Source organism: Cajanus cajan, chromosome 6 (assembly GCF_000230855.2).
Source record: "Cajanus cajan strain Asha chromosome 6, NIPB_CcT2T_4, whole genome shotgun sequence".
Classification (NCBI taxonomy): domain Eukaryota; kingdom Viridiplantae; phylum Streptophyta; class Magnoliopsida; order Fabales; family Fabaceae; genus Cajanus; species Cajanus cajan.
Window position 1 is genome coordinate 55229159 of NC_138522.1, and position 18952 is coordinate 55248110.

The following is an 18952-nucleotide window of genomic DNA, read 5'->3' on the forward strand; positions in this document are numbered from 1 at the left end:
GACCAGAAAAATATAATAAATTGAAGCTAATATTAAAGAAAACTTTTAAAAGAATATATTGGAAATCCCAATTTGTTTGTGTATAGAGAGACCTTAGTTTGTGGGAGTTTATATGCACATGTATCGTATATAATGTTTAACGTGTTTTTTTCCCTCTTTAGTTCAATCAAATACACTACTTTTTTAATCTTAGTATAGTTTTATTCTTCTTTTTAAAAAAAAAAAAAAAAACACTATTTAAACCTGTTTAGAGCAGAAATGTCAGCGAGACAACTTTGCTCTTCCCATCCCCACAAAAGGTGATTCAAGTTCGGACTTAAAAGAGACAACATTGTATTAAAACTCATTCATATTCATATCCCAGTCAACATTTATTAGATTCGGGATAAATTTGATAAATTCATCACATATTTTTACATTTTTAATTTCCTTAATTATGTATTTTAAATAATGTATATATAAAGTTTTTTGTTTTTTAATTCAAACAATGTATAAAATTAATAAATAATAAAGAAATTAAAATAAAAATTTAATAATTAAATTGTACTTTAGTTAAATGTATAATTTTATGTTTTTATTTAATTATTACTATTATAATTAAAATTATTTAGCTATTAAAATAATTAATTAATATTTTTAATAATTATAAAAATGAAAATGTAAAAATAAAATTTTAACTCTAATTAATATATGTATCTGAATGTATACAGTTAAAAGTAAAATAAAATAAAATAAAAAATACAAAAGAACAAGTGGAGAAAACCCACATCGAAATCTGGTCAAAACAATTTTTTCTCATCAAAGTCAAATTAAGATAGAATAAGTTTGTGCATATTCAAATTTAGTTCTCACGCTTGATTTAGAGGTGTCTCAACTCATTTTATGAGAATGCATCTAAATTGTATCAATTTCACTTTTCTTCATTTAAATTTTATTATTTATGTTATGTTCTTGAAATCATTTTTGAACTTACAAAATGCAAACATAGACATGTCAGATCAACTTCTAACAAGGAAACAACCAGGAATAAAAGAAGGTAAAATGATGTTGTGTTCTAGTTTATCACTATGCCTCCTTTTGAAGAGTGAGCAAATCCAGTGAGGCACCATGGGTTCTATATTTCGCGCCTCAACGCACATACTATGCCCATCATCCACAGTTGCCATCTTTTAATTACTTTTGTTCCATAACATAAAGATGACTAAATTACTCAATTAATCTCTGAATAAATATATTTTAGGTACTTGTAAATATCGTTATCTTGTTTTACTTTTTGCAAAAAAAAAAAATGTAAATTTTAGATCTTGGCATTTTCCTTCTAATTTGTTTTTAATGTAGTTTGTATTGTTAACTCTATTTAGTTTAGTGCTAATTGGCTAAAAAAATAAAGAATATTAATTAAGATAATTAAAAAAAATTAAATTAAGATAATTAAAAAAAATATTATATACATAATTTAATTAAGTATTGTAAATATTATTTATATGAGTAAGATAATTACGTGTAATTTCTTTCATAAATTATAATTTATTTTTAAATTTTTAATAAACAATAATTTTTTTATTGTTTTTAATATTTTTCTCACTTTTCAATTTACTAATTTACTCTTAACATTGTATTTTAAAAAAAATATATAACTATTTTGGTGGATAGAAAAATTATAATTTACTTAAACACTTATAATTTACGTTTAATATATTAATTTTGTATTTGGAGACAAAAATCACCGCTTATTGTATATAAAAAATAAATTATATTATAATAAATCAAAATTAATGAATTGAAATACAAAAATAATATTAAAATTATGTTATAAGCTTCAAAGTAAATTATAATTATAATATATTTTAAAAAATTAAATTATAAAAAAATTAACAAATTAAAAAGTAAGAATAATATTAAATACAATTTAAATTACTATTTTTAATATATTAAAATTAAAATTAAATAATAAAAGCAAATCTATACTAACAATACACGGGAAACAAATTTTTTAGTGTCACATTTTTTTTTCTTTTTATCCTGATTAACTACCATCAAATTAATTATATCAATAAAAAATCATTAATTAATTGTAAAAAAACTAATAATCTCTCATAAACATATAATATCTTTTATCTTACTAGTTATACATAATTGCAATATTTATATAAAATAATAAATATATTAATTAAATTATATTTAAAAATATTTCATTATCTTAATTTAAAATATTCTTTGTTACTATATATAATTATCTTATTTACTCCCTTATTTCATGATAAGTGTGTCGTATTAAGTTATTTTATACATGCCAAGAAAGATTTTAATAAATAGATAAAATAAAATAATGATTTTACATATATAATATTATAATTAATATTATAATACAACACATAATACTATTAGGAGTATAAAAAGAAACAACAATTAACGAACAAAATTTTTCTTTTAATATAATTTTTTAATATGTGTAAAAATATAATATAGAATAAAAAGAGTAAAATTATTTAATTTTTAGTCATTTTAATATTAAACTATTTAGAGCTAGTGATATAGACTAAAACAGAAGATTAAAAATTTAAGAATATAAAAATGATAATATTTTGTAAGGATTAAAATAAGATAGCACAATATATATAAAGATTTAAAATATATTTAAGTCATTAATTTTTAAATAATTAAAAAAATTAAGTAAATCTTAACTTATTTTCAACTGAATCTCATTTATTTTTTTTAAATAACAAGTCTTAAAAATTACTTATTTTATGAAATCAATTAAGAAATAGTATGGATCGTACTTAATTTATAAAAAATAATTTAGAGACCAACTAAAAAGTTTAATCTTTCTTCATTAGCAAAAATTTTATAGTATTAATTTCTTATCATCACGTTTCATTAGATACAAGTACAAAATTGCAATAATAAAGACCGAAAAGTAGCAATTGGGAAAGAAAATATTAGAAAATAGAAAGAAAAATATAATTAGATGGAGAAACAGTTGTAACATCTCAATCATGATTGACGCCAATTCCTAATGTTGCCCTCAATTTGAGGTTGCAAATAGCAATGCTCTTCACGCATAGCAGCCCTTGCTGCCCTACACCCACCATTGCATTATTACAATTCACGACAAAAACCTTCTCCAATGTCCTAATCACCAAATCATAACACCCCTTTCTCCACGGGGTGCCCAAATCATTACCCTTCTCTACGTATCTTATAGTCACCTAATGGCTAATGCCTATACCTTTCAATTCCCTTTTAAAAAAAGAAAAAAGAAAAAGAAAAATCAAACCTGTCATCTACGCTAATATGCACAATGCCACATCACCAAATTAAAAAAAATATATATATGAGAGAGAGAAAGTGTAACGAATAGCATTAATGCATTATTACCCGGATCCCTTGACGGGTCGGGCAACCGGGCCAGCCGGTGATCGAAACCCTACCGTAACGGCGTCGTAAACGCACCAATGAAAACCGCCGTCAGTCCCCGTTAAACATTCCTCGCAGAAGGTGCCGCCAGCCAGGCCCATTCCCATACTCATAAGATACCGTTCCCTTTCCAAATGTAAATCCCTGACCCACTTCTCGTACTCGGCCCGGCCCAGAACCTGGCCCGCTACGGCGTCATTTCGGCGCAGGAGCACGACGTTCTCCAGCGCCACGCTGTTGTCGTTTCGGGAAGAGGCTTTCTTGCGCGACTTGTTTTTGCGACTCCGCGGGCGTTTGGATCGCTCGACGAAGAAGAAAGAGGAGTCGGCGTTGTCACGCGCCATGGTGGCGAAGTTGGATTTTCCGGTGATTGGGATTCTGTGGTTGGTGCCGAGGGTGGCGAGGTAGACGGAAAACTTGTGCGGGGAGATTCCGATCTTCTGGCTGAGGAAGGAGAGGAAGTTGTTGAAATTGAAAGAGGGATGGACGGTGACGTCGCCCACGTTGGTCTCCGTGTGGCCGTCGAAGTAGACGACGGAGAAGGGCACGCCTCCGCCGTCATCCATGTTGTTCCGGCTAGGGGATTAGAGGGTTTTTATGCGTGTACATATATTATAATAATAAGTACAATTTAATTAAAATAAACGGAGGACATGAAGAACGTGTAAGCGGGTTTTAATTTAGGGGTAGCGTGGGGAATACGAAAGGCGGTGATGGGTATTACTGGAATAGGAACTTCCACGAAACTCTCCGTCTCCCCCCGTTGTTTAAATATATTTTTAAAATATAAATAGTACTAAGATAGAAACTAAAATCCAGATAATTAAATTATTTTAATTTTTAAGTACACAATTTAATTAAGTTACATAATTATTATTTATATAAATTAAATAACTACATTTAATTTGTTTTTTATTTTTTAATATACTGTGATCAATGACTGTTATTAATTTTAATATTGTTTTTATTTTTTAATTTACTAAATTATTTTTAACATCATACTTCTTTTAAAAACATATAATTTACTTAAAATTTTATAGTATACTTTTAATAAAATAAATTATCTTCGAAAAGAAAACCATTATTTGTGATATATTGAAAAACAAATTTATATCACAATAAGTCAATATTAGTGAGTTGAAATGTAAAAATAACATTGAAAATAATATATTAAAATAAATTATAAATATTTAAGTAAATTATAATATTTTAAATGAATTAAATATTAAAAGTAAATTAATAAATAGAAAAGTAGAAACAACATTAAAATAACAAAAATATCTCTGTTCATAACATTAAAATTTAAAATACAAACAAATTTCTGTCAAAAAAAATTTAAAATAAATTTTATGCAGTTATCTTATTTTATATAAAATAATAAATATATTACATAATTAAATCATTCACTTAAAAATAATCTAATTATATTATTTTTGGATAAAGGTAAAAGATTGGATTAATTCAAGAAGACAACTTTTGACCACAAGATATGATTAAATTAGCCGAAGCAAATAATGTATTTATTTTTAATTTAAAATATTATTTATTATTTTAATATTATTCATTTTATTAATCATATTAACATTAAACTAACTATAACTAATAGTATGAATTAAGAAATATTAAAAATATCAAATATCTTAAACTAACATTTTTTTTATAAGACCGAAGCGAGACAGATTTATATTTACATGCAGTTGAACCATATGAAAGTCTTATTAATATTAAAGTTACTAAATCAATTATTTATGGAATAAGATTATTTACTTTATTCTTATCCTTCGGATGTCAAATCAAAACATGATAACTAATTGGTAGGTCACATATCGATTTTTCCAACTGCTAAACGAAGTACACTGCAGGATCCATTTGGCATTGCAATTGAAATGGATGAAGAATGATGGATTTCATCAGTCTTTCCAATTTTGGGTATTATATTAGTTTCTACTTTCTATTATAATACTCTAAACGTGGAAAATTCTTCTTGATTGAGACAAAAGGGTTGGTACCTTTAACACCCGCAGGTCGCCACCGTGATTGGAGCTACAGCTGTTCTATCCTTTCATGGTGACGCAAAAATGAAGTCCTTGTTTGGTGGGAAGAGTCAGGAAAGGGCACTTCCATTACCATTCAATGTATCAATTTATAGAGTAAGTAATGGTTGGATGTAAATCAATTGACAAACCTAAATGGTGCTTTGCTTCCACCGTTTGCGACCCTATTGTTTCTCCCTCTAATCCTCACATTGTACACTATCCTCCTCATGCCCAAGATTTGCTAACAATCATATAAATGATATGATATTTTTAATTTTCTAAATTTTAGAATTTATAATAGTTATAAAAGTTGGAGATTAAATAAATATTTAATCATGGTGTGCCACTGAATGTAATGAACGTAGATAAACAATGAAACAACAAGGAAATAATATGAGAGGACACTATGTATTTTAATACTGACTGTGAAATTTCATATTATGAGGAATTGATGAAGTAACAAGCTGCTCATAATTTCAAAAGAAGAGAATAGAAGCTGCAGAATTAACAGAATTGGCAGAGAATATCCCAAAAGGGCCAAGAGAGAGAAAAAGACAATTCATACAATCCACCCCTTTTCTCATTTAGCAATTTCCCTTTTATAATCACGTGGTCCCCCATACGAAATCCTTTAGTGCAGAATTGGCTATTCTTTTCCTTCCACTTTTGCGGTTGCATTTGTTTTCCTCCCTCTTTGCCAGGTGTCCACTATATCCAATGTTCCCCACATGCTCACTGCCCGCACCATTCATAACATTGCTTCCCCCATGGACAACAACCTTGTCCTCAAGGTTGAAGTTAGGATACTCACTTTGCAAGGTGAGTGCATCTTCCCAAGTAGCTTGAGAGATATCCAACCCTTCCCATTGGACAAGTACTTGAGGTATATGTTGATTCTCTCGCAAAATGACTCTAAATTGTAACACCTTGAGCGGTTGAATAACAGGGCCAAATTCATTTGTGAGAAATGGCAGAGGCATATATTGTTGTTGATGTTCTCCTTTGCATGGTTTCAATAGAGAAACATGGAAAACTGGGTGGATCTTCGCTGTAGGTGGCAATGCTAATTTGTAAGCAACAGGTCCAATCCTTTGCATCACTGGAAAAGGACCAAAATAACGAAGGCCAAGCTTCTGGTTTTTGCGAAGTGCAACTGAATGTTGTCGATACGGTTGGAGTTTGACAAACACAAGGTCTCCCACTTGGAACTCTACATGAACTCGTTTCTGATCTGCATATTTTTTCATCAAATTCTGGGCTTTCATCAAATTTTGCTTGAGACACAAAATTGTCTGATCACGATGCAATAACATTTCGTGTAAGGAAGGGGGTTCAGTGTCATCTTTCACATATTTAGGAAGAGTAGGAGGGTCTCTCCCATAAACTGCTTTGAATGGTGTCATGCCAATACTGGTGTGGAAGGAAGTATTATACCAGTATTCTGCCCATGGTAGCATCTTACTCCAGCTTTTTGGATCATCAACCGTGAAGCATCGTAAATACATTTCTAAGCATCTATTAAGAGCTTCGGACTGACCATCAGATTGTGGATGGTAGGCGGTACTCATAGCTAAGGTAGTGTCACTTAGTTTACAGAGTTGTTGCCAGAAATTACTTGTAAAAACTCTGTCACGATCTGAAACTATGGACTTTGGTATCCCGTGCAACCTTACAATGGACTTCATAAATACCTCCGCTACTTGCTTGCTGGAATAATCTGCCTTCAGCTGGCAAAAATGCGCATACTTAGAGAGACGATCAATGACAACCATAATCACGGTGAAGCCATACGATGGGGGAAGGCCAACAATAAAATCCATTGCCAAGTCATCCCAAATTTGTTGAGGTATAGGTAAGGGTTGTAACAGTCCCGCGGGCAAAGTAGTAGATGATTTGGCTTGTTGGCATATCAAACATTGTTGGACATAAGATTTAATATCTTGGTGCATACCCGGCCAGTAAAACTGAGAAGAAACCCTTGCCAATGTGCGCGCAATACCTGAGTGGCCACCGATTGGAGAGCTATGCAGCTCCTGCATGATAGTTTGGATCAAGGGATGCTGCGCTGGTACCACAAGTCTTTGCTTCCAGAACAACAACTTATTGTGAATGGTATAATGAGGACTTGGGGGAGTGCCTACGTTGCATAGTCGTATAATATCTGAGAGTTTCGCATCAGACGCAACAGCATCACGCAGGTTTGCGATGAAGTCCCATTGAGGCTGAGAAAAAGCCATGAAATAGGATCGGGACAGAGCATCTGCAGCGAGGTTCTCTTTGCCAGGCTTATACTCAATGGTAAAATCGTACCCCAAGAACTTGTGCAGCCAAGCTTGCTGTTCGGGAGTATGAATGGCTTGTTCCATAAGACATTTTAAGCTTTTTTGATCAGTTCTTATCACAAATTTATGGCCAATTAAGTAGTGACGAAATTTGGCAATAGCCGTGGTTATTGCATGGAATTCTCTTGTATATGCAGATTGCTTCTGCATTTGTGGTGACAATTTCTTTGAAAAGAAAGCAAGTGGATGTTGTGATTGGCTAAGAACTACACCGATGCCTATCCCTGATGCATCAGTTTCCAAAATGAATGGTTTGGAGAAATCCAGTAGTGCCAAAACAGGGGCCTCAGTGAGAGCTTTCTTGAGGTTATCAAAAGCAAGAGTGGCTTGAGAATCCCAATGAAAATTAGCCTTTTTAAGCAAATTGGTTAAGGGAGCAGCTATGGAAGCATAACCCTTAATGAATCGACGATAATACCCGGTCAATCCCAAAAATCCGCGCAATTGCTTCACTGTTGTTGGGATTTTCCAATCCAATACTGCCTTCACCTTGTTGTGGTCCATCGAGACACCCTTACCCGAGACAATATGACCAAGGTATTCCACCTCCTGCATCCCAAAGTGGCACTTGGATAATTTAGCAAATAGATGGTGTTGTTCTAAAATCCGAAGCACAACTTCCAAGTGATGTAAATGAAGTGACCAAGAGGGACTATAGATCAGTATATCATCAAAAAATACTAACACTGATTTTCTCAATAACCCTTGAAAAACAGAATTCATCAAGCTTTGAAAAGTAGCCGGGGCATTTGTGAGTCCAAAGGGCATAACGAGCCATTCGTAATGGCCTTGATGAGTTCGAAAAGCTGTTTTGAAGCGATCCTCCGGTGCCACCAAAATTTGATGATATCCGGAGCGAAGATCAAGTTTGGAGAAGAGAATGGACTATTGCTAGGAGAAATAATGCCGTCTTTCAACATCTCAGCAACCATGTTCTCGATTTGCTCTTTTTGGCTGTGCGGATAACGGTATGGCCGAACTTTCACAGGATTAGTACGTGCTAAATCAGGGTGTAAGTCAGCAGGTAAGTCAGCCCATTGATCCTGTGGCACTTCAGGAAATTGAAGCTGTAATGTATAACATTCCGCAATAGCATGTGTGTGAGACATTCTCCGAATATGATGGAATTGCGCTGGGGTGGGAAGCTTCGAGTTATCACCATGGAGAGTAATAAATTCACCATTCAAATAAAATTTCAAAGTTAATGCACTATAATCAGAAATATGGGGGCCCAAAGTAGCCAGCCATGATGCGCCCAACACCAAATCTGCGCCAGAAACTGGTAATAAATACACCGGGAGAGTGAGTGTATGACCCTGTACTGAAACCTTGAGTTCTTGTATCAGTCCTTCAACCGTCAAAGAATTTCCATTGCCCACCATAACTTGAAAACTAGAAATGGGTTCAACCGGTAATTTCAAGTAATTTGCAAGTCGAGGTTGCAGAAAATTATCAGAACTGCCACTGTCTAACAAAATCTGAACGGAGACACCTTGAATAGAGCCTTGGAATCGCATTGTACCCACTCCATTAGAGCCTTTGAGGGCGTTAAAAGAGAGATGATGGTCCAAAATGGGGTCAGGGTTGGGGTGAGTAAGGTGTTCAGATGAGTGGGGTTTATCGGGGGGTTCCTCGGTCTCCTCATATTGTAGTAATAGGTACTGTTTATTAGGACATCTATGGTTTGGGGTGAATTTGTCATCACAAGTATAGCACAACCCTTTCTCTCTACGGATTTGCATTTCAGCAGGGGTGATGTTTTTGACATTGGATGGTTTGAAAGGTTGGGTAAATGGTTTCAAGTTTGGGGTAGGTAACAGGGGTGGTAAGGCATTTGTTTTGGATTGTGGGCTGTTCTGTGGTTTTGTGGTTGAGGTTTTGGGATAGCTAGATGAAAAGTAAGGTTTCGGGTTAGGAGTGTATTTCTCTTCAAAAAGTTTGGCTAAGGACACAGCTTTAAGGACAGAGTTTGGTGATTGAGCTAACACCTCTCGTCTAATTTCAAGTTTAAGGCCACTCAAAAAGCAATCCAATATGGCATCGACGGTAAGCCCCGTAACACGATTAGCCAAAGCAGTGAACTCGACATAATAATCATGGACAGAGCCCAATTGTGAGAGTTTAAACAGAGCAGATCGTGGGCATTCATAAGGAGAAGGACCGAATTCGAGTTCTAATGCCTTAGTAAAACCTTCCCAGGATTGGAAGGGGTTGTTCTTTTGCATCATCTGAAACCAAGGTACAACATCCTTCTCCAAATGGATCGCAACAATAGTAAGGCGTTGGAGCTCAGGAGTGGAGTAATATCCAAAAAATTGTTCAGCCTTGAAGATCCATTGCAGAACATTGGTTCCGTCAAATTTAGGAAAATCAAGCTTAATATTCCGTACCTGAAACGGCAGGTTGGTTTGTGAGTTCGAACCACCAGGTTGCTGCTTGGAAACGTCATGGAGCGCCAACTCCAGCTGCGCAAAGCGTTCGTTATAACAGAGATCACGTTTCTCCATGAGATCGAGGATTTTCTTCACGTTGGCGTCAAGCTCCTTGAGGCGTGTGTTTTCAGCCATGGTGGGAATGAAAGCACCAAAATGTAACGAGCATAAGGCTAAGGAGGGGAACCATCCCTCAAAAGCCGGCCCAAGAGGTTGGAGAACCTCCCGCCTTATAAGGCCTCCTTGGTAAGGAGACCTCCCCGATGTGGGACTTGTTACATTACCATCCCCTTCGAAAGCCAGCGTCCTCGATGGCTGCACTCCACGGTACTTTACTCACCGATACTTCACTCGACCCTTGCCGGTCAGAACCCTCCGGTGGTCAGAACCCTCCGTGGGTAGCCCTTCTCGATTTGGCTGGCTCTCAACGAAAGCACCATTGTAACGAGCATAAGGCTAAGGAGGGGAACCATCCCTCAAAAGCCGGCCCAAGAGGTTGGAGAACCTCCCGCCTTATAAGGCCTCCTTGGTAAGGAGACCTCCCCGATGTGGGACTTGTTACACTGAATTGATGAGAAACAGGAAATAATGAAGATGTCTGCACTCTGCATAATAGTATTAGTATGACACCAAGCGACTAATTTAATTCTTTAAACCATCTGAACTCGCTCATCATCTTGAGTTAAAGATGGTACAGTTCAACACTCAATCATCCAAATCATTATATTACATTTTTTGCCTTAAAAATATCGCTGTATAAAAGTATCCAAGGAATAGTACCATCAACAGTCATTGTGTTCTTATCTGCCCTAGTGTTTGATCGAACATTTGTAAAGTTAATTTTGGACGATCTTAATTTTATAAATTGTTTAAAGTTAAATTTGACATAAAATTATTTATGTTTAAAAACTCGTTTCAAAGTCAAAAAGTTTGCAGTTAAAACTAATATAAATTTTTCATCCCAACACAAACGCTACATGTTTTTTTTTCACTTATACTCGAACTACTTTTTAGGATCATACTTAATCTTGATTGAACATAACCAAACATACTAACATGTCTTAATCAATTGTAGTCTTCAAACAAGTGTTTCCCCAAACACGCTGCAACTCTGATACTCATGAATCTAATGGGAAAAAATCAACTCAACGACAAAAGCCATGCAGCAATAAGAAACAAAGAGATCACGGATACATAGCCTACATACAAAAGTTATACTGTACAAGAATAATAGTTTAGTTTTGTGTATAATCACAGTCAACAGAAGTAATCACTAATCAAAACTTGGCTTGATGTGTCAGAGCATAATCACTAATGAATTGTTTTGTTGGCTTTAATACGCCAAAAATGATCCAGTGCCAGTGTAACTTGTTACTAATGCCTTTCCAGCTGAGGTTGGCTGAGAGAATGCTAATTGAGAAGGTTCAAGCTCAAGACCCGTGCAGAAACTCTTCCTGCGACCAATTTAACACAGACCAAAAACAAATCAATAATTGTTTGGGTGAGAATTTGCAAAATTGATATTCATTTTATAAAATTTTGGTTTTGATATTGATTATGTCCAGATGTTTTTATCGTGACAAGAAGTTTGATGCAATACTTAATGTAAATTTTCAACCTATTACATTTTATCACTTCTAACCATGTAAAAACCAATTTTACTTGACAATAATAAAATATCTATATATTTACTAAAATCACATTTCACATGAAGCAAAAAATCAATTCTAATACTTCCCGATGTAAAACCAAACACACACACTAATGACTAACCAATCAGAGATGTGATATTACCTAGAACCATCTACCGTTGCCTATATAATAGTTGAATCTATGCATCATTCTTTTTGCATAAGATAACACACATTTGAATCTATGATTTCTTTCAAACTATTCAAGTTCCTCACCATTAAGCAAATCTTAATCTATTTATACACACGGGGCTTGTGGTTATATAAAAAAAAATGATCTTTCCATGATAAAGTAATGATGAATTAGGCTTTAGTCGCCAGTGAGAAATGATAATGAAAGCAAAACTTAATTGAATTCACTTTACCTCACGGCATCAAGCAAGTGGGTTGCAATGCCTTTTCTTCTGTTAGAGGGAGTTACCCAAATGGCTCTAATTCCACAAGCAGCAGCGGTTGGTTTGGTATCACAGAAGATGGCCCCCTCCATCCTTTCGGAATCACTCACGGAAGCAACTTTTTTCTCAACCTCCCTTTGGAAAATAACATTCCCAAACTGAAGAGTGGTGGAACGTGGCTTCACTCTCCTTTTCTTCACGCTATCAACAGAAGGAGACACAACTTTGAATGCTTCTTTGATTGGCTCTGCAACGAGGCACCCAACAACCCTTTGGGCAGAAACAAAGAGATACACCTGAAACACAACATTGTAACGCCAATAAGTATCATTCAATAATAAGCTAATAAAAACCTAACATGAGTTTTTTTTAATCTATTCACCTTACAGAGATCGTGAAGTATCCATTCGCTTCCAAGTTCAATTTCCATCATTCTGATGACCTCTTCAGCTTTTTTTCTGTGAGAAGACGGGTCGGTTTCTGCCACCAATATGATTCGACCCGATTCTACGCTGGGGAGAGGGATAAGCGTTTCTTTGGACCAACCCTGCAGAAGAATAGGGATAAGATAATAAGATAAATTGGGCATAAAGAAAGGGGTATGGAGAGAAGAAGCGGAGAAATTACTCTGAATAGGATTCCGTGCGTGAAGGATTTGTGAAATTCGTTGTGGGATTTATCGTCGTGTGGGTCGCCGGGAGTGAACTTTATGCCGCAGGTGGGACAGGCGCGTAAGAGGAAATCGGATTGGCCGAAATCGAGGTGGAATTGGGCGTAGCTTCTCTTGTTTTTGACGAGCGTTGAGGTCCGTTCTGTTTTGGAAGGCGAAGTAACGGCGTTAGGGTTGGGACGGGTTCGGGTGTAGGTGTTGATGATGTGGTGTTGCTGGTTCTCCCAGTCGTCGTCATTGCGGAGAGTAGTGGAAGCGGAGGTAGATTTGAAGAAAGCGCTGATCTTGGACTGCATTTGCGATTCAGCGGATGTTCTTTCCCTCTGCTGCCACGTTATGGTAATAGATTTCAACACTCATCAGAAGAATTGGTGTTGGCAGGCCGTTCTTGATTTATGGGCCCTTATGGTTTTATGGGCCTTTACTGGTGCGGGATGGCCCAATCTGAGTTGTACGAAAGTACTAACTGAGACCGAACCCACTTTCTTCACTGGCGTGCAAATGCAAACGCAAATGCAACAAACGCAGCACCAGGCCACGGCGGCTCCGTTCTCAACCTCCACTCCTCCTCCCTCCTCCGGTGGCTCCGCGTCCGAGGCACCGCCGAAGCAGGTGGCTCAAGCAATGGACAAGCTCGGACAGGCCGGGCGAATCATTGCCGACATCAGAATTGGCGCCGACCGCCTCCTCGAAGCTCTCTTCGTCGCGGCGGCGCAGCCTCACCAGGGCAACAAGCCTCTCCAGTTATTCGTCAAGGAAGACGCCTGCATGCGCCAGTATCTTCAAGACCTTCGATCCCTCGGTGAGCGTGCCGTTCCACTCGTTCGCGTTCTCTTTCGTTCCACCGATTAGGGTTTTGGGCTCTGCGGCGTCGTTTTGTGATTATTTCTGCGTGGTCTTGGTTTGTAGGTAAGGAGCTGGAAGAGTCTGGAGTTCTCAGTGAATCGGTTCGGTCGAGGAAAGATTTTTGGGGCTTGCATATGCCGTTGGTTTGTCCAGATGGTGCTGTGGTTGCGTATGCGTGGAAACGACAGCTTGCGGGACAAGCTGGTGCTTCTGCCGTTGACAGGACTAGGTTCGTTTCGTTCAATTTGATTCCTTTTCAGCTCTGTTTTGATATTCAGATTTATGTGTTAGTTCATTTGGATAAATGAAATGGGAAGGGAAATAAAGAATTCCAATTCAACCGTCTTTTGTTTTACTTGGAGGTTATGTTATGCTACTGATAGGGAAGACAGTGAAGAGAATGATGGCATTTGGCATTCCTAGACCAGATATTTTTATGATGATGATTTTTGTGCATATTCAAGTGGATATGTTAATCTTCGTGTTTTGCTATTACCTCCCAAGTATAATGCGCACAGGAGTAATACATGATATTATCCTTAGCCCAGTTATGCCGTGAGGTAGCTGCTGTCTTTTGGCTCGCTCTCATGAAGTTTGCCTCCAAAATTTTAATTGAAGCTTTTATACTTGCCAACGATATTTTGTACGACATTTAGTTGCTCCACGTTCTTCAGTACAATGGACAAAGAAAATGCTCGTCAGCTTGCATTTTTATTTTGTTTTTCATGGGTACATTTTGGGTTATAGTGTGCTGCTGATTCGTGATACTTAAGCTGCTCACATAGGCTTTTGAATGATATCAGGTTAGCTCTAAAAGCCTTCACTGATCAGAAAAGGCGTTTTTTCCCCCATCTTGATGATGGACTTGAAGGTAGTGAATCAGCTTCAAAGAAACGTTGTGGATCTGAAGAAATTGCTGTGGATCCCAAGGAAGAAATTAGTTTTCTGAAGACACTACCGGATGTTCTAAAGTCATTGGAGAAGGAAGTGCCAAATCTGAAAATTTTAACTTTTGAACGATTGGACTGGTTAAAAAGAGCTGTCACACTTACCTCATCAACAAATGAGAGTTTTCTGGAACATAACTATCATGGTTCTGGTAAGCTAAGACTAGGATCAGTGGGAACAGTTGCTGCAGAGAAGGTTGCAGTGATAGAATTGTTAGTCCCATCTGTCTTCAGAGCTGTTATATCCTTTCATCATGCTGGTTCCATGGATCCAGATGCTGTAGCTTTCTTTTCTCCAGATGAGGTATAGCTGCAATATTATTGTGAGATTTATTGCTGTTTCTCTTTCCTAATATTCATTGGCGTGAAATGTTTGGTTATCAGCATGCTATGGACATTCTAGATGATCTCTTAACATCGGTTATGTGATAGTTACTAGTATAGATGTGGTTTTCATTTTCCCATTTCCTGAATCCCTAGTTTCAGTAAATCAAGCTTGTATTATTTTTTTTTTTTATCCATAGGAAAGATTATAAAAATGGCAATGAAGATCGAACTTAGGTTGTCATGCATCTACTCTACCCCAATTCCTTCTCTCCCTCCAACCACTAGGTTAACTCTTGCAGTCCAAGCTTGCATTATTTATAGCATATATTACATTTAGTAGCTATAAACTTAATTTTCAGATTGCACTGTGAGCTAGCGTCTACAAGATTCCACTGCTTTTTTGAAGGTGGTTTTTCTATTCATTTCTTGATATATTTTCATAATAATCAAGTTGGTCTTACAGTGACTCCCATCGATGCTAGTTAGGCATTGTTAGCTAAGAGCTGACCTGATAGGCAAGGTGTTAAGACTAGTAAATTAGTTGTCTAAAGACAGATGGACAAAGGAAAGTCAGTTACCTGGTCAGTTACATTTTTTTTTTTGGAGGGGGGGGGGGGGCTGGTTCTCACATTCCTGGGAAAAAAACCATTGCATATCATTTTTTCCCTTCTTAATCCCCCATATATTCAACTCTTGTTCTTCTCATTGATCTAGAGTTCGGGGAGGATATTTATTAAATTTTCTTACTTTTTTGTTAATATCTGTATTCTGAATAGTATGTATTACTTGCCAGTACTCAAATAGGATAATGTGAATATATATTTATTGGTCCTACACATCTATTTTGTTAAATATTTATGTCATGTGCAGCTCAAGTTTGTAAACATGGCCCATTTTATTTTACATTGTAAGTTGGCTACTTTCTTTTGGAATAAGCTGTTTGTTTGATGGGCAGGATGGACATTGAGTTTACCTGATTACATTGTAGTTTTTCTCAATTTGTTTTAAATGTTTTGAAACTAGGAAGTTGGATATTTTTTGTCATATCCAGTCTTTTCTCATTGCTTGGAGCCTAAACATTCAGTGATTCCTTTCCACTGGTAGCTTTGTGTTGGGAATCTTGTGATGATGGTAGCTTTGGTGCCCAGCCCATGGCTGTTTCAAGGGAGTTTCTATTTCTGATTTAATAGAGACAAATGCTGTTCTCATACTTTTTAACTTGATTTTGGAGAATGTCTTATTCCCTAGTTGTTCTTCACTTATTTTCTCTCGAATGTGTATATGACTTGTTTTTTAATGATAATAATAAAGAGACTTAAATTTGTTATTTGTTAATAAATTTTCTTGAACTTTACTTTTACATATTCCAGTTTTATAGTTCCTTAATACATCTGGCTCAGTGTATTTAACTGTGCACTACTTAACAGAGCGGAAGCTACGTGCATGCAAGGGGTTTTTCTGTTCATCATGTGTTTAAACATATCACGGTAACAGTCTCTGTTGCTTATTATTTTTCATTTGATTCTTTTAGTTACTCTTTAAAGTCTTTCTCATTATAGATCCTTTTTGTTTTACATTGCAGGAGTATGCAGCGACAGCTCTGCAGTATTTTCTTGGGAACCAAACTGAAACGTGTCTGTATTCTCTTTTGGTACTGTAATTTTCTTTCTTTTTTCAAATCGTGGCACTTCTTTTGATTAGAAGGTATTAATTCTAGATGTACACTAGGTTTTCTTAGATTTTTGCCTTTTTCTGTAGCACTGGATTTGCAGCTACGAGACTCTGTTTTCAAAATCATGCAGGTTCATTTTGCAGCTTCTAGAACTTTAGATTTTCTTATCCTTTGGTCAAATTACTAAACTCAATTTGTTGGTGGTGCAGCAAATGTTCACGGCTACTTGCCATGGATAAACAATCAACTTTACTGTTACCTCCAGTTCATCGTCCTTATTGGCAGTTTTCCTTTTCAAAAATTTTGTTAAACATATCCTCAAAGGACCAGAATTCTGATTCTACTCAGGCCTATCATATTGGCTGTTTCTCTGAGGAAGTATAGTTGCATCGACCAACAATTCAGGCGAGCCAAGTGCCCAATTTTATGCGGAACTCTACCTGGAGCAAGAATTTCCATTTCATTGCTGTATGTATATTACCTTTTATATGTATAGGTTGGAAGGCAGGGGTAGGTTAAGTGATTTGCTTATCATTGGTCTATATTTTCATCTCTTAAATTGGATCTTCAGGGAATTGATTAGTGGTTCTGTTGTGTAAGCTTCGTGTTCATTGATAGATTTTTTTTGGATACCAGAAACAGGAAGTTTTCCTCACTGATCATTGCTAGATTTTCATCTCTTAAAGGGATTTATTTAGATGCGGAACTCAGCATGTGAATACATTATAATGTCAGTCTGCAATATTTTAATGATTAAAAAGTGATGCTGAGTACATAACTACGTTCGCCGTATGTACTAGGTCTTCATCCAAATATACTGATAGTGGAAAATGGTTCGAGGGGCAAACTAAGAATCTGAGATTGAGCCACAGGTATAAAGGTGTTGAAAGTTGCTATCGTGGTTCTATGACTATAAGTGTTCACATGCTCATAGCAAAACATTTCTCTGTACAAACAGCTAAAAAAAATCGATTTTGTTGATTAGTCGTTTCATTGCAGGAGTTGTCGCGGTTGTAATTGCTAATTAGTGAAACCTTTTCAAGTGAAAAGGATACTACGGTTGCCTCTGTACTTTATTCTGTTTATTGTAACCTGCGCTATTCATAATTCAAATAAATTTATTTTTGTGCAGAATTGTTAAAATATGTTTGGGCTGGCGGGCGTCGAAAATTTTGGCGATATTGGAGTTGTACAATGAAATAATTTTGTTGAAAGTGCATGTTTCAATTCGATTATTTTGAAAGAAAAATTACCTTTATTTTAAAAGAAAAATAATTTTCCATTTTTTGAGAAGCGATTACATTTTTAAATGTTAAAATATGCTCTGTAGACATTAGTTTTGATTTTTTTTTTAAATTTTTCGTGAAACAATATTAAATGAGCTATGATCAACTTTCTATGATCAATCTGATTAAGCTTAAATTTTTACTAAACATCAACAGATTTAGTTTAGTAAGTTCAACATGGAAATCATGATTTATTGCCCGTGGTCCGTGGAGTGGGATTTTGAGTTAAGCTTTTATTGTTGTGTGCTTTACCACATTTTTTTTCTATTAAAAGTTTTATTGATTTGATTAAATTGGTAGTTTGCGCAACTTCGCTCGCTTGATAATATCGTTTATATATTTATTTAATCATAATGGAGCTTAACTTATTGGTGTCGAAAATATTTTTTAAATTCTTAAATTTGAAGTTTTTTTTTTTTTTAAATCTTAATGACTTTTGTTGCTAGTGTTATTTATTTTGACATATGTTCCTAATAAGCTCTTGCCACTATTAAGTCATTGTCAATAATCATGTGTTGCAATCGAAACAGGATTGACAAAAATAAATTAAAAAATAAGGAGTCATCACCAATGTTCTTTTTATGAAAAAAATATTAGAAAAATTATAAAATAGAAAATAATTTATAAAATCCAGATTTTTGAGTTCGGGAGTCGATTACGTGTGAAGAAAGTATTAGCACCTCACAACGTTCATCCTAAAACCATTACCTTTAATTAATTAAACAAATTATATAAAATATTTATCTCACTAAAATGATCAAATATCTATTTAACTAATTTAACTAATGTATTAAAAAAGGTTAATATTATTATCGTTATATAAAAAAGAAGATAATATATTTTTATTTTTTTGGCTCAACAAGATCTATTTCTTGCTCCTACGTATCTCCA

The 18952-nt window shown here is 35.3% G+C and overlaps 3 protein-coding genes across 3 annotated transcripts; 1 reads left to right on the forward strand and 2 right to left on the reverse strand.

Annotated features, from left to right (window-relative positions):
• Positions 1 to 8517: 8517 nt before the first annotated feature.
• Positions 8518 to 10362, reverse strand: LOC109813966 (uncharacterized). Its single transcript, XM_020378274.2, has one exon. It carries the CDS (start codon positions 10360 to 10362, stop codon positions 8518 to 8520), a length of 1845 nt encoding a protein of 614 aa, XP_020233863.2.
• Positions 10363 to 11560: 1198 nt separating this feature from the next.
• Positions 11561 to 12743, reverse strand: CTF7 (protein). The gene is made up of 3 exons (XM_020378273.3): positions 12696 to 12743; positions 12284 to 12609; positions 11561 to 11681 (listed from the first exon to the last, which is right to left on the reverse strand). The coding sequence occupies exons 1-3, from the start codon at positions 12741 to 12743 to the stop codon at positions 11561 to 11563; spliced, it is 495 nt and encodes a 164-aa protein (XP_020233862.3).
• Positions 12744 to 12926: 183 nt separating this feature from the next.
• LOC109813967 (mediator of RNA polymerase II transcription subunit) lies at positions 12927 to 17553 on the forward strand. Its single transcript, XM_083077673.1, has 7 exons — positions 12927 to 13785; positions 13893 to 14058; positions 14633 to 15080; positions 16531 to 16590; positions 16686 to 16754; positions 16862 to 16905; positions 16985 to 17553. The coding sequence occupies exons 1-7, from the start codon at positions 13185 to 13187 to the stop codon at positions 17157 to 17159; spliced, it is 1563 nt and encodes a 520-aa protein (XP_082933799.1). The 5' UTR covers positions 12927 to 13184; the 3' UTR covers positions 17160 to 17553.
• The last annotated feature ends 1399 nt before the right edge of the window (positions 17554 to 18952 follow it).

Excerpts from the sequence above, each read along its gene's own strand:
- LOC109813967 (XM_083077673.1), top strand. The coding sequence starts at position 13,185 with ATGATGTGGTGTTGCTGGTTCTCCCAGTCGTCGTCATTGCGGAGAGTA. Across the intron at positions 13,786-13,892 it reads TCAAGACCTTCGATCCCTCG|GTAAGGAGCTGGAAGAGTCT; the intron begins GTGAGCGTGCCG and ends CTTGGTTTGTAG. Across the intron at positions 16,591-16,685 it reads ATGTGTTTAAACATATCACG|GAGTATGCAGCGACAGCTCT; the intron begins GTAACAGTCTCT and ends TTTACATTGCAG.
- CTF7 (XM_020378273.3), bottom strand. The coding sequence starts at position 12,743 with ATGGAAATTGAACTTGGAAGCGAATGGATACTTCACGATCTCTGTAAG. Across the intron at positions 12,610-12,695 it reads TACTTCACGATCTCTGTAAG|GTGTATCTCTTTGTTTCTGC; the intron begins GTGAATAGATTA and ends GTTGTGTTTCAG. Across the intron at positions 11,682-12,283 it reads CACTTGCTTGATGCCGTGAG|GAAGAGTTTCTGCACGGGTC; the intron begins GTAAAGTGAATT and ends AATTGGTCGCAG.
- LOC109813966 (XM_020378274.2), bottom strand. The coding sequence starts at position 10,362 with ATGGCTGAAAACACACGCCTCAAGGAGCTTGACGCCAACGTGAAGAAA.